General features: G+C 44.1%; 1 protein-coding gene across 1 annotated transcript; it reads left to right on the top strand.

Annotated features, from left to right (window-relative positions):
* Positions 1–10346: 10346 nt before the first annotated feature.
* LOC6599040 (protein terminus) lies at positions 10347–11673 on the top strand. Its single transcript, XM_002024121.2, has one exon. The coding sequence runs from the start codon at positions 10360–10362 to the stop codon at positions 11671–11673; it is 1314 nt and encodes a 437-aa protein (XP_002024157.1). The 5' UTR covers positions 10347–10359.
* The last annotated feature ends 4221 nt before the right edge of the window (positions 11674–15894 follow it).

The following is a 15894-nucleotide window of genomic DNA, read 5'->3' on the forward strand; positions in this document are numbered from 1 at the left end:
CACCTGGGGCTGAAGCCCGATGGCTAAAAATATTCCTGGGTCAAGCCCCCCCCCACGGGTATCCAACTCGCGCGCACATGAGGATCCAAGCAGCGTTTTTCAACCATTTTACTACCATTTTCCCGACACTACTCGCTGGGATATAAATTCAGTGCGAACTTTGGAAAAACCCAGACCCGAAACAGCAGGAGAAAAACAGCTACAAAGGCAAAAGTTCTTACAGCTTCATTTAATATCGACTGGGAGACACACACACACACACATTGAGAGAGAGAGAGCAAAAAAACGAGGAAAACTTTTTGCCCACCTCCACCTCCCAGCAGGGGGGTGGGGGTTTTTTATTTTATTTTATTTTATCTTATTTCGTTCGCCTGTTGTGAATTTTTTATGAAATTTGTTCGCTTGTTGCCTTGCCTTTTGGCTGCTGCTGCTTTCCATGCCAAAAGCGTAAAAATATTTACGCATTAAAGTCGGAAAAGTAGAAGAAACAAATAGTACAAGGAGCAATGTGAGGGGGAGGGGAATAGGAATGGGAATGGCATAACAATAAGCGAATTTGTTTTCTCTACTTAAACAAATAAAATGTCAAACAAACAGTGAGAAGAAACTTTAAGGGGAAAAGCGAAAAAAGAACAAATAGATTCCGGTCGGTCTGCAGGCGGAAATGCCTGTCAGAGCGGACCGTCAAGTTATGAGCCGCAGCCGCAGCCGCAGCACTGCCCGGCACTGTCCAGCACTGGCCGGAATGAAATGCAAATTTCGAATCATGGCCAAAAACTTTCGGTTGTTGCTTGTCTTCAGAGCTGCTGCGGCTCTGGAATTTCCCATGCAATTGCAGGACGATACAGGACGATACCAAGGCGACGAGACGCACGTCGCCCGTCGCCCGTCGCCCGACGCCCGACGCCAGACGCCAACAAGCGAAAACTTGAGTAATTGATATGTGTGGTTTCAACTTTCTAATGGAGCTCTCGCTCTGCTCAGTGTTGGACAGTGTGGAAAAGTTTGCGGTTTCCCGGGCAAATTCTGGCGACTCCCATCCATGGCTCAAGACTGAAGACCGACACTAGAGTTTCCCCACTAGATTGTAATTGGTTTTGCGGTGGCCTGCAGGTGAAGCCAGCAGCAGCACGATTTACCAATTAAGAAAATTCAATCTTAAATCAGTTTTATGTTGAACCACTAAGAAGAATAAACTCATTTAAACAGATATATTGCAATTCGAACAAATTCAAAGAGTTTTGTGGTACAATCTGCAGTTGTGGTGTTTCTGTATGCCCCAGGACTCAGGCTGAGAAAGAAAAGAAGAACATTTCTTTACCCATAACTTTCCATTCAAGGAAGTTCTATTGAAAATACCCATTAAATAGGATTTAAGCCCTATATTTCTTAAGTTAGAATTAAATCAAATAATCTATGTACGTATGTTCCCTTGGACCTTTATCTCCACAGATGTTGTCCCTCTATCAGAGCTCCCTTTAATCAAGCTCCATAATGTTGTATGACATTCTCTCACATGGAAAATGCACGCTTGAAGCGACGTCACACAGGTCCGTAGCCCCCTTCCCTTCCCGCCCCCAAAAACATTTAAATGCCATTTCAATTACGCGTTCCATCCGTCTGAATGCCGGCTGCCGGCTGCCGGCTGCCTGCACGCCGCCCCCCACAAAGCCCTCGCAATCGTCCCGCACCTCACACGCTCACTCTGTATTATTCAGAGGGCAAAAGCTTCTTCGCTTCCCAACCAATCCCTTCCCTCTTCCGCTTCGTTAGTGCAACGTTTACGCACAAATTAACACGCTGGCAAACTGGAACTTTCTGCCATCCAGGACGACGACGACGGCGACGACGAAATCACAAACGACAAAGGGTTAAGGCAGAGAGAGTGCGAGTGAGAGAGAGAGAAGGAGGGAAGGAGAGTGTGTGGAAAAGGGGAAGAAAAATTAAAACATATACAAAAATCATACAATTTCAATTTTAATGAGCAACATTCTGTGGCAGTTCCCTTGCAGCTGAGAAATTATTCGGAGAAATTATTCTATACAATAAAACTGCATTAATTATTTTCTATTATTTTCTTGGAATGCAACTGTAATTCCCCTTCGAGGCGGTTAAGTGGTAAATGGATTTTGCCAACATTCGCACATCACGTGGCACATGTGCCGGCTGGAATTTGCATTAAAACGAGCCCTAAGTGCATGCTGATGGCTGCTGAATAAGAAATAACGAGAATGAATGTACAGAAACGTAGAGACGGCAGTCGACCCGAGTGTCGAGTGTCGAGTGGCGAGGGTCGAGTACTGCCGGAATCGGTAGCAGAGCCTATGCAAACACCCGACCGACCTGCCACATCATTCATTATTACTCATTTAGTACTTGATTTAACCAAAGAGTTGATGGGTTCTTCGAAGGCTTCTGTTCTCCACTTGCTCTTTGTATTGGGCACTACTGCTTGAGTTGCTCAACTTCCAGTTGCATCCAGGAACCTCCCACACATTTTGCCAAACAGAAATTTAATGAGATTTTTCAAAAGCTCCAAATTTCCAGGGTGGTAGGGTCACCGTTTTGGTACATTAAGTACATACATATATAATTTGTTTTATACTTTAAACCCTCGAACCATCGAAATAAGTTTAAAAATTAAATATCTCAAATCTAACCTATTTCAGAAAAATCCAATTAAAGACAGAGTTGCAGGTCTGTCAGATCCCAAAAAAAAAAACCCAAATATTTATACTTCTTAAAATTATAAAATTATAATCGAACAGAGGGGATTCCATATCCGTGCCAGTATCCAGCGCAAACGATAAGTCCTGTATCTAGCAGATACAATTTGTGGTTGCTTGTGTGTATAAAAAAACCCCACCCAAGCTGCCTGCAGACAAATGTTTCTGGCCGAGGATAGACAGTGGGTTCAGACAAAACAGACAAAACCGATCGATCAACGTACATCCCCCTAAAAACGTATAACTATCACACCAGAAGAAATTCACTGATCGAAAACCAAAAAATATCTATAAATTAAAAAGTAGGGAAAGGATGAGATACGAGATATATTACAGAAAATTATAATTATTATAAATACATATTTATAAATTTCGAAAAAAGTATATAACCGTATAAAACGGAAAGACTCACCTGCTCTTATATGCATTTTCAATATGTAGTGCTGTGGCGTTTAATATTATCTTCTGTCTACTTTTGGGACGTTTAGTTCTGTATCTTTGAATATAATTTTCTATTTTTTTGCGTTTCATTTCTTTATAATGTTGTTTTCCACACAAACACATAAACAAAAACAAAAAATTACAGAATTTATTTATCACACACGACGCACACACCTCAAGACTCAAGGCCTAGCGAAAATGCGAAACAATTGATTTTTATGATATTTTTCTATGAAATAAATCATTTGGGAACTTTTCGCGTCAGTTGCATTAAGGCGCGCACGCGCACTTTTACTAGAAATACGATTTAAACGAACGCTTTAAAATACCGATTTGAACGACCGCTTTAAACTACCGCTTTGAATGAGAAACCGGGGGGAAATAACAGTGGCGATAAGAGCGAAGGCGAGTCGAAGCTGTGATAAGAATGCAGCAGCATGGGTGAAGCGAAAGCTTGTGTGTTCGGCGTGTTACGTCATGGGAGAGGGGGGCAGCAGAGCAGCGTAGGCCAGTCAAAGCTCGTCTCGCAGATCGGCCTTCGTTTCTGCACGACTTCCCCTCTTAATAAGACGCTTGATATAAAAAGAATTAATTGACCGCTCTTATGACTGCTATGAATGAGGGGACGGGGGGAAGAGCAAGCTCTGAAAAGAATGCAGCAGCTCAAAGCTCGTCTCATCTCTCCCTATCTCACTCATAAGAACAAGAGCGAAAGTTGGTGGCCAAGCAAGAGAGTTGTGTATATCTATGTATGTGTAGGCGTGTACTAGATCACGACACTAAACCTGTGATAAAAGTGTGGGCGCTCAAGGAAGGTGGTGAGAGGGGTGCAGCAGAGAAGAGAAGATCAAGATAAAGACAGAAAATACGCACCAATGTAGACGCCCGTTCGTTTGTTCCGTTGCGAGATGCAGTCGTCTCAGCGCATTGTTTCTGTTGTTGTTGTTGAGAGAACAATAGAATGAAGAATAGAGCGAGAGCAAAGCTTGTAAAACTTTGTAGACAGCTGCCGCTACGCCATACACTCCGCTTATCGACAAACGTTTACTTCTGAAATAATTGGAAGGGAAGCATATTCCCTCGACGCACGGGCAATCCATACAAATCTTTGCACGAGCACCTGTGGACTCCAAACACATACCTACATACCTATGTATGTATGAATGTGATTGCAAATTTCAACGCTGCAAAACCAATGAAAATCTACCATAAAAGGCCTCAAAAGAATTAAGTTGTGTATTTGGGACTATGGTGGAACTGATCTGCTCCAATATAAAAGTCGAAAATGTATAGTGTTGTCTGTACTAAAATATTTCACCGTATTCTACCGTCGATCTACCGAAGTCCTATTTTTATTCTTACTTCATTCTTTCGGAATAAAAGCGTGTTTAAAATATACTTTTTGTTGTTCTACTTGTTTTCTCACTTAAAGAGTATAACCTTTGTCGCGCCGCTCTGACTTTCTATTAAAATTTCATCGTAAATTGTATCTACAAAATTATTAAATAAACACAGTGGAATTTTAAATCTCATAGAGATTAAATTCCAAAAAAAAATTTAATAAAATCCCAAACAAATGAAATTCCAATCGACTGCCTGCCGTCTCTTCTCCAGTCACTGAAATTTCTATACCTTAACTATATTCAGGGAATACAAAAATTTGATAATCAACATTTTTTCTCTTTCAGCACACACTCCCTCCCTCTCCGTCTCCCTCTCTCTCCGTCACTGTCTGTCTGTCTTCCGACCCCTCGCTTATACTTCCCTTGTGTAGAACAGAACTCCCCAAAGCTTTTTGGCTTAAAATGTTAATTGGACGCTGAAATGTTAAATTAGTAAAAAGCAAAACGGGACACTAACAGAGGGAGTGAGGAGTAAAGAAAAAAATGTAAGAAAAATATATGTGCCCCCTCCTTATAGCATTTATGAAAAATGTCAGTTGGATGCCAGCCAACACTGGGCGGCAGTTGGGGGCGGGGCTAAGGGCAGACTACTTCCGGGACTGCCATGAGGACGGCGTAGCAATATGGTAGGAGCAGCACAACCAGCACAGGCGGGTGGACTTGGAAGTCCTTCCCACATCCCACATCCCACACAGCCATACCAGCACACCACACCACAGGTCTCATTTTATTATGCATAAATTATGAAATTACGCAAAAAAAAATAAATAAAAGTAAAACGTCAACCGTTTTAATGCCGTGTTGGCAGGTCTCTGCCATGGTTCCATGTGGGAGCTATTTTGGGACAGCCGGGAGCAGCCTGGAAACTGACAGAATTATTAAGCCATTTACGTGCCTTTGCTTTGTTTTCATTTGCTGCATTTTGCAACTGCGATTTTGAGTGATGTGATGCCCGGGGCCGGCGTCGTTTTCGTCGATTGGGCGGTGGAGCGGTGGGACGGTGGGGCTCTGAGCCTGGTTTAATCACCTGTCAGCCAGCTACGAACGGCTGAAACGCCAGTGGAAAGTCATCAGTTGGCTTACGAACAAGTAAGCTGGCCATGTCAGGAGTAATTTAATTGACGCCGAATGGTGGGGTTAACCTTTGGGAGTGATTGCAGATGGGTCACAGCCCATGGCCCTATTCAGTGTCACCTTAAGGTAGTTATTGCCAATGAGTGATTAGTTATGGGTATAGCAGTCCCAAGCCGTGGGAAATTCAAGGCCTTATGACCAAATTCCCAATCTTTTAGGTTGTCGTAAAACATCAACATCACTTCAAAGGGAAATTTCCATTTGATGCCGCACTGTGCAAATCGTAGATAAATTTGACGATTGATCGAATTTTCCCATTGATTGAGAGAATAAAGTTTATAAAAAGGCAAGCGAAGAAGAAAAAAGTAGATGGTATTAATGAAGGAGGAAAGTAAAGGTAGAAAGGAAACCAGGTCTTCGAAGGATTGGGGGATTTATTAAGAAATGCATTGGGCGGAAAGCTCTTCGAGGATGTCGGAAGCAGGATGGAGAAGCTGCCATGCCCTGCACAAAGAGTTAAGCAAATGAAAAGGAACTCATGGAAAAGTAATCAACGATTTTCTCGAGAAAAGCTAAACGACTGATTTACAATGAGCCAAGAAGTGCTTGAGATTAAGACTAAAAAACCAAGGAGTAGTTTTTCATTTGAATTTAATGAATGAGTTTTCTTTTCGTATTTAATCATTTCTGCTTAATAAGCAGGAAATGGTTCCGGGAAAGCGTTTAGAATTGCTGAGGTATTTCTATGAAAATGTTCTAGCTGAAAATTATTAGTATTTTTTAATCCATCGAACAATTAAAGATAGTGTAAAGATTTAGATTTAAAATTCCTGAGAAGTGTATGCCAACGAACCAGATGGTGAATAATTCAATAGCCAACAGCAGTGTCGAAAACTTTATAATCTAAAACAGCCAACGGAGCGGACAGATGGTTCGAAACTCATACAAAATGCATTCCAATTAAATGCAATAAATTAAATAGAATTCTAGCAGAGACTAGATAACCATTTGGTTCCCTCCCACTCCCCCAAAACTGCTGCATAATTAATTAGCCAAGCATGTGGCGCAGCGGAAAAACAAGGTCATTAAGAATGGAACTCATTCGTTTGCTTACAAAGATTGCAAATTATGCAGAAAATAAGATGGCACCATAAGCCATTGAGAAGAGGTTTTGATTGATAGTGACTGAATAGTTGATACCCCAAGGAGACGCTAATTCTAACATAAATGTTTAAGGCCAAGTCTTAGTAAAGATATTCGCTAATCACTAATTAGAGCTACTTGGGGAAAGTGGCCTCTGGGACCTGTAACAAACATTTCTTTTAACTTTAATGGAAACATTCGAATATATCTCTTATAAAACAGTCTCTCGCTCCTCTTCTGCTGGGCATAGTTCAATAACAGTCTTATACTCCATGTTACGAGCCGTTCAACAGTTCCCTCTGTTAAACGCCGATGCGTGTGTATAAGACATGAGAAAGAGACCTGTTCAAGTGATTTGTGATCCTTGTGCAGCATTTCACCATGCCTATACAACCTTGTTTGTACCGTCTCTAAGCCGCAAAGCAGTTTGCCTACAAAGCCTTGCTTGTGTTAAGAAGTTCTGAATAGAAGTGGCTCATTGGTGGCTACCATCTAATGACATCCATCAGGCAGTCAACCAGCAGCTGCCAAACAAGACCAGCGACTGCGACGATGCCGTCGACAAGTGACTCAATCTTTGACTGACAGCGAACTAAATTCTAAAGCATTTTAATTGCTGTCTCGGTGCCCCGGGAGGGGGGCTTTATTTCGTTGCATACAAAATAAAATGGGTGAGTGGTTTGGGATTGAGGTTGAGTAGGGGGGGAGAAGGAGGTTGAAAGGGCATAAATATGTTGACCTTGCAGCCAGTCAGTTAGAAAGCGAAAGGGGCTTTCGTTGAAAGTCAAATTTGCATAATTTGCATGCAGCAGCAGGCCACGAGGTGGGGTGGGGGAGATGCAATTGCACTCAAACCGAGCATAGAATTTAGTTGTTAGGAAAACTTGCTGACAAATTGTGGCCCAGGCTAACGGAGGAAAGTCAACACCTTAAATCCCAGACCAGACCAGACCAGACCAGCAGAGCCCCACAGTCTGAAAGGCGTCTGTGCCATGAAGGAGGGGAACGACGCCAACGCCAGCGCCAGCGACGACAACGGTGGATGTTGACGACTTTTGCCATTGAGACGGCCAAAGTTTTTTATGGCAATTTTCGCCAGAGCCAGACACTTGAAGTGGTTGTCCTTGTTGTAGTTGCTAGTTGCATGAATATGAAAATTGTAGCATAAATTGCAACCGAGTTACAAGTTCTTTTCACCCGCATTTTCCGCATAGGCCTGGGCCTGGGCCTGGGCCTGGGCCTGGGCCTGGGCCTGGGCCTGGGCCTGGGCCTGGGCCTGGCCTGGAAATAAAGTGGAAAAGTTTTTTGTTCAAAAATAATATCAAAAATGGTAAGGAAAAGAAGCTTCTTCAACTTACGGGTAAACTGCATCTTAAGTCGAAGCAAATTACATTTGCAAAACAAATCAAGAAACACTTCAAGTCCTTGTGGGGCGGGACTGCAGTTGACCAGGGATTTTGCGAAAAGTTTTCATGATAAACTTTCGGTTTCGGTTCCAGGAAATTAAATTCATAGCAATTATGACACTTGAGCTTCCACTCTAGATTTAAACAATTGGAATTACTCAGAACCTTGTGCTTTCTCCATTGCAAATTACCCAGGAAAACAAACTATCAAAAGTTCGGTCCGGGTCCGGGTCCGGGTCCGGGTCCTTGCTCTTTTCCACACAGTCCGGGTATTGTCCAAAGTAATCTGTAAAATTGAGAGGAATAAAAAAATATAAGTAAAATACACAAAATGTCAACACTCTGAGATTTCGAAGGAGCCCAGACCGATTGCGGACAGATTTTATGCATCTCAATTTTGCAGGATTGCCTGGACATGGACCTCAACCTCAAACAGAGCCTGGACAGGTGTGCTGTGTGCTGTGAGCTTCGTTGCAGCATCCATTAGACGACCCTTTGCTAAGCTCTTAAGCGGCATGCCTCAGGCGGTGCCAGGGACTGCCCTCCAATGGTTGGCTCCAATAGCGTTTCACAATTTTATGACGAGCCACGGAATGGCCAAAAGGTGTGAGTCGGTCGATAGCCGTGGCTACCTCTGACAGACAGACAGTCCTATCCTTGGCTGGACTCATCTATCCCTTCATCTATCTATCCTTTGGTCTTGTGTACGTCCGCTTGATTGCTTCGCTTGGCTTGACGGGGCGTTTGATATTCGGTTTCACATAGCACACAGCAAATAACACTTTTACAGTTCGATGTTGAGTGCTGGATGTTGATGGATGCGGACTGGTCCACCCCTGGGAATAGGGTACTGAACTGATGTCTGTTTAGTTTCCGATTTAATCTGCAACTCTGCGGCAGTCAACGCCTGTTTTCCTGCTGTTGCAATCTTTCGACCTTGCCAGACTCCGAACCTGCTTTTGGGGCCCAAGGTAATTCGATTCGCGTTTGCATAGGACTCGCATGTGTCATTGCCACAGCACCCTCTGCATGTACATCAGACTTAATTAAGTTTTGGCTCTCTGTCATGTGCCCCTGTGGCAGCAAAATGTACAAATTGTGCAACATATAAGAAAGGGAAGATGTGTTGCAAATGTAAACTAGGGAATGCCTTACTGGAAACGTAATAAAACGCCCCGTTAGCGGAACGTATACCCATTATTCTATTAACATTCTGCCATACCCTCGAGAGAAACGCAAGCTAGATGAATGGACATGAGAGCTAGCATCTTGTTTAAATAATTATTGTCTACTTTAAGCACCTTCTAATTGACTTTGTTAATTTTCGAGCATATTTCACTCGAAGAAGAGCTTTAAATTGCAGTCGAGAAAAGCGGGTGGGAGGAAGTGGAATGGAAAGCCAAAACCTAAACCAGAGACGGCCACAGCGCAAAAGGCAGACAATGAAGCGTGAAAAAAGGAAACGGAAATTAAGTGACTGCAGTGCGACCGACTCTCGTCGAGAGAATGACCAGAGCTGCAGAGCTCCAGACCTCGAGCGCCATTGTCGCGTCACTTGCCATGCGGTGGTGGCCATTGTCCACTTCGTTTGCGTGGAGACAAGGCTTGAGGAGGCGGATGATGGCGGTTTGTCTATCCTATCCTATCCTCTCCATTGCTCTGTTCTGCTCTGCGTTCCTTCGACTAGTGCAAATTGCACAGGACGCCAGGGAAGCCTGGGCGTCGCTGGTTTATTTTTCCTAGGGATGATCTTTTTACCTTCTGTCACTTGGTGGGTTGAGGCGGCAGTCCTTGTGCTCGAATTGCTGTGGCTTTAATGGCTCAATCCTAGAATTAAGGTGGAAGGTGAGATGGCGACAGGTATGAGATCTACCCGAACTTACCTCTCCCAGGGGCTAGCAGATGCTGGCATCTGGAAATCATAAAAGCCCACAATAAATCGATCTGAGATTAGGCAAAGAATTTCCAAATAACAGATGTTAGCTGTAAGCCATCGAGGCTTTAGCCACCTACCTGTTACACAGGTAAAGGCTCCGACTACAGGTTACCCTCTGGGTGGTTCGCATATAAATCCAACGCTTCCAAAGCAGAGCACATCAGTCATCAACTGAATCTTAGCAGAGAAGCATCAACAGTAGTTTCCATTCCGAAAATCCATATTCCAACATGCCATTCGACATCATGTACGACGACGAGCCCATTTCGAGCTTTGTGTTCACCAATGAGGCAACGACACAAACATTCCACCATCGCTGGTATGCCCAGGGCCAGATGCACGAGTGTGCCACCTGCTATAGTTGCATAGACGCCGACGAGCCGCCTAGCCAGCACTGGGTACGTGGCGGCGAGAACTCGCAGGGCCTCAAGCTGAGCAAGCAACAGCAGGCCGTGCTCGACATCATCGAGGCGCGCCAGATAGAGACCTTCTTCTTGTGCGACGAGAGCGCCAAGGACAAGCTAGATCACTTCATGGGCGAAACCTGTGCCAGGGGAGTGCCCGAGCTGCTGCGCTGGATGTTCCACAACAACACGTTCAGCGTGGAGTTCAATCTGGCCTGCTACGTGAACGTGATGAACCAGGTGCTGATCTTCCAGAGCGGCAACCTCAGGGTGGATCATCACTATGACATAGAAGAGTGCGTGAGTGTGGTCTACGAGATGATAATGCAAAGGATCGAGAATTACCTGAGCTGCAACAGTGAGCATGGACTGGACGAGTGCAGCATTACCAGAATACGGGTGCAAGTGAAGAGACAGCGGCAGGATGCCGAATCCCCAGCCATGGAGTCATCGTTTGCCCTGCCCCTTCAGCTGAGACAGGAGGAGGGGTCCAGTTCCAGTTCCAGCACTACCAGCGAAGCCGAGCTGACCAGTCTCAAGGCCGCCTACCTGAAGCACTACCGCGAATGCCTCGGTTACTTTCCACCCAACATGCGCGTCAATCTCCATGGCCTGCAGCAGTGCAAAACCACCAAGGAGCTCTATGTAGTGCCGTATCACATCAGCGAGACGCTGCAACAGTTGCCCAATAAGAATTTCCTCATTCTGAACGACATCATGGGCCAGTTCCAGCGACTGCACGAGCTGCCAACTCCCATTATGGGCTCCGCACCAGCGTCAGTGCCACCAACAGCATCGCCGACCTCGCCCACCCGTCCCCTGCAGTGTCGTCGGTGTCGCACTCATTTTACGCGCCGCAGCAAGTTGCACATCCACCAGCAGCTCCACTGCGGCCAGGACTTCTCCGTGGACAGCATGCACGCGGATATTGTCGAGATCTACGAGCAGTGTCTGCCCATTTCTCGCAATGTCTTTCAATACGCCTGCTATGGCATCACCAAGCCCAAGACGGTCATGCGGAAGGGCCAGTTTGTGCCAATCGAGTGCGATTGGCGCAGCGAGAGCTCGGTGAAAGTGCAGCACGGACCGTGCGTGGTCATCAGTAATGCTCAACATAGTAGTCCCTATAAATATTTGTAAATAAATGGTTTATTTTAAGGCACAATCGAGTGGGTTTTTATTTTACATTTACTTATCTGAGTAGTAGGCTGTATATTTGGCACTGGTTTGGGCAGAGTATTCATAAGGCTTTGCTTCTGGAAAAATCAGTCAGTACATTTCAGTCAGACTGTGAGCAAGGACAGAATTCATTTAGTTCAAAATTAAATTTGGCTTTAACACACCGTACAAAATTATCGGACTTCCCCTCCCGCTTCCTGTGTGCCCTGGTCGACGCAACGATGCTCCATCGATGGATAGTCAGTAGTCAGCCAACATGTTGTACCTGGTTCCCAATTCCCGTGTCTGTTCATGGTCCATGGCATTCTCGGCTATCTTTGTCCCCTGAAACTCAACATGGAGCTCCTTGAGCGAGTCGCCTGAGCCTGGAGGACGCTGCAAACGTTAAACTGCTGATGGTTCATGACCAACAGGAGGCAAAAAATGTACAGAAGAAAATCGTATCGGCCACATTTTAGAAGATGATTAATTGAGAAGTTTTTTTAATAAAATATAATAATTCGAGTCTATACAAATACGGTTGCTGTAGTTACTTGTTTATAATGCGGGTAGAAGACTCTTCTGGCTCTTAAAGCCCTTATCCGAGTTATCAGTTTGGTTCTATACCGGATAACTTGATTAACTCATGCACTACTTGCAATCAAACGCCTCGTTCGGATCAGTTTTAATCACCAGCTTACACGCATACTCGTACATTCGAATGCACTGCTGACGGACTGAGGGCCGGTTTACGCACAAAAAAAATCCAAAGTACTAACTTTACCAAAAGCCGCTATCAAAGGGCTATCAACCAAGAGTAAACACTGATAGCATTATCTGAGAGGAAAGGGCATTGGCAATAATTTGCAATTAAATTGGAGGGTGCTCTCCGTTTAAGTAGCCAAAAGAACGAGAACCATCCGAAGCCAAACAATTTCGCATTGCAACCACGAAACAACAATCAAGTAGTATTCGCTATAACGATGCAACACCCACCACCCCACCCACATTCCACCGCCACAAGCCAATTATTGCGGTTACGCTTGGTGTGGCACTAAGCCAAAAACCAAATGGACAGACGGAGATGTTAAAAACAACAGCAATTCCTCTTCTGGCCACTTGCTAATTACCCAGCGGTGTGTGAAGACCGTCATTGAAGCCATGAGTCTTCAATCAATTTGAATTTGATTTAATTGCATTTAATGAAAAGATTTTCGGGTTTAAGCATGTGCAACGAGGAAATATTTTAGGAAATGGTCTGCGTATAAGAACATTTAATAGTCAAGGCAGCGGCAGCCTTGGACAACTCCATTCTGGGGGCACCAGCTCCAAGTGTCACAACACGTAAGTCAACACGTGGAAATTGGATTATTAGAACGGTGCGTGTGCACAATGGAAGACGAGGGAAAACAGCAAATTGGACCAAAAACGCTCGCAGCTATGACAGCTCCAGGAGGAGCAGCAGCAACAAAGCAGCATGTCGATTGGGTAACTAACGAGGCACAAAACGAGGCAAAGCATTCAAGGAATGTGAACAAATTTAAAATTCAACAAAACGATGTCCCGCCGAAAGTACTGCCTGTGGAATGCCAAACAAAAGCATCCATAATTCAGTGGGCACCGAAGTAAAGATGGGGAAAGTTGTCAGAACTAAATTATCTAAGAAATGGGTTTAAAGTCTTTCCAGCTGAAGCTCCAGCTGAAGCTCCTCAGAATATGGCTTGCAAAGGAACAAAGACATGGAGTGCTCAAGCCTGCAAGTAAGCACTCCTTCAAAATGGGCCAGAAGGCTAACCCAAGTCGGCCCACGGCCGCAAAGAAATCCGATGGCCATCCCCAAGCATCCAGGCTTCAGCTGGAAGACTCTCCAAGACATCATAGGGAGATCAGTGTACTAAGGATAAGGCATGGGCATTATAAAAACAATAAATAAACAGTTATGTGAAACTTATTAACAAATGCAAAACCATTCATATTGACCCTCCTTTCGTTGATGGAGGTATCCCTATGCACTATATGGTAATATCAGAGCACCCGCCAGGGTGGGGAAACGTCTCCACGGACAGAGACACTGGCCAGACGACAACAAGTGCGAAATATGGCCTTCCATCCATTTTAGCTTTAACTTTAAAGCCATTTCTCAATGAGCGAGCCCAGGGCAGGCTGTCAGATCGTATATCGCAAATCGATTTTTCCTTCTCGGCTATTTTTTTTTCGGCTATAAATTACATGTCGTCCCTCGTCAAAGTTGCCTTGCGCTGTCCTTCACAGGGAATTGGGTGGAATTTGTGCACTTAGTTCCAGCGCCTCATTATGGCCGTCACGGCGGTGGTAATCCTAATGCGTTGTAATAATAATTCAAATATTCCGGAGAACGGACACATTAGTTCCGCCATTTTGAACAGGCGGCAGAACACTGTGTGATAAACGATGGACCAACCAACAGGTTGTGACAAGTGGATTCGGCGGTCCAATTTGTAGGCACTTCATAAATGTCTAGGGGAAAGTTATTAAATGATCATTTCGTTGGAAATGTTACGCGCCAGAATGATTGATAGCCCAGTGAAGCCCCTACGCACAATCGGAAGACACGAGAGAGCCCATAAAACGCTTTCGGCGAATGCCCATCAAGTAGCGATACAATAAATAATACAATAGTCAGAAACATTTGACAGAGCATCCATAAAAGTGCCGAAAGAACCAAAGAGGACTCCTACCAACTCCACAATCGTCTGTGTGTATGGAGCTCCTGCTCATTCAAATTGTAGCCATGTTCACATAAAGAGCAGACAAAAGACATAAAGTAAATGAAGCGCCACACAAAATGCAGACGAGATGAGTAGTACATACATATGTACATATATGTATATATATGTAGAGCTGCTCCGAGCCACTAGCAGACGATGTGACGAGTATTTTCATTCTATTTCCATTTGCACATTCTCGTAACTCAGTTGCCATTCAAAAGCGAAATCCAAATCAATTGTTACACACAATGAAAACAGTTTTTCCTGCACAATAAATGCGAGCATATAGATATACATAAGTCTGTGCAGCATTCTCTGGATACCAAACAGTGCAAAGCTCTCTTTGGGGAGCCTTTCGGCTTTAATATAAAAATAATCATTTAAGCAAGATCCCAGGACTCAATCCGGCGCTTGCCTGTCAGCAGCAAAGGAGAACAATAGACTACTGACTACTGACGGCTACATGTGATTGCTTGAGTAAATTGTATGACTGACTGGCAACTGGCAACTGGTAACTGGCAAGTTGTCAAGATAAGGTCTAACATCAATCGGGGCTGTTTGGCAGACACTCCATAGAAAGCTTAACCTTGAAATGCATGAATACCGGAATGGTTATTGTGTCTGGCTACGACATGAGAAGTGTACAAGTGAATTCTCAATGTGTCAAAATTGTGGTGTTGCGAGATAAGTATTTATAGAATTGAATACCTTTAAGCCAAAATACAGAAAATAATGCGACAATTGTGTGCATTGTGTGTGTGTGTGTGTGTGTGTGTGTGGGAGATGAATCATTATTGCACGAAACCAATGGAAAAACAAATGAATTTAAGAGTTGGAATATAAAATGTCCATAGCAGCCCATTCATCACTCTGATTACTTTTCCCCATTTAATCCGTATACGAGTAGAGAACAGACTATGAGTTCCTTGGAGTAAAAACGAAACCCATTCCAATCCACACTCTAATAGACAATGAACCCGTCCAACCATTTCAATACTTCAGCATCAGTGCCATGAATATAGATTGCGTGCAGTGACGCACACGCGAATCGGTACGGTTACGGGTACTGGTACGGGTACTGGTACGGGTGCGGGGATAGAGAAAGGCATTCATACATGACATTTTAATACCCATATGAATGGTAATCAAAATGAACAAAAAAAAAAAACTCAAAGTTCGCGAGGCACACACGAGACAAAAGGGATATTAATTTCGACAGGACTTTAGCCTTCATCTGCGATGATGCTTGGCTGGAGAATCATCTGGAATTGAGATGTACAATCATGTTAACAAACAATTGTCAAATTGGCGTCCTGTCAAATGGAGCTTATTAGCATAAATTGCTTTTTAATGTCGAAAATTGCTTGGCGAAAGCATTAGCATCTGCCTACGATTATCACATGCTCCTCCTGCATTTGATTTTCAATGGCAGTCTGGCAGCCATATTTCAGCTCGG

Source organism: Drosophila persimilis, unplaced genomic scaffold, assembly GCF_003286085.1.
Source record: "Drosophila persimilis strain 14011-0111.01,24,50 unplaced genomic scaffold, DperRS2 tig00000808-arrow-arrow-pilon, whole genome shotgun sequence".
Classification (NCBI taxonomy): Eukaryota; Metazoa; Arthropoda; class Insecta; order Diptera; family Drosophilidae; genus Drosophila; species Drosophila persimilis.

What these genes read in the sequence shown, in the direction of transcription:
- LOC6599040 (XM_002024121.2), top strand. Translation starts at nt 10,360, where the DNA reads ATGCCATTCGACATCATGTACGACGACGAGCCCATTTCGAGCTTTGTG.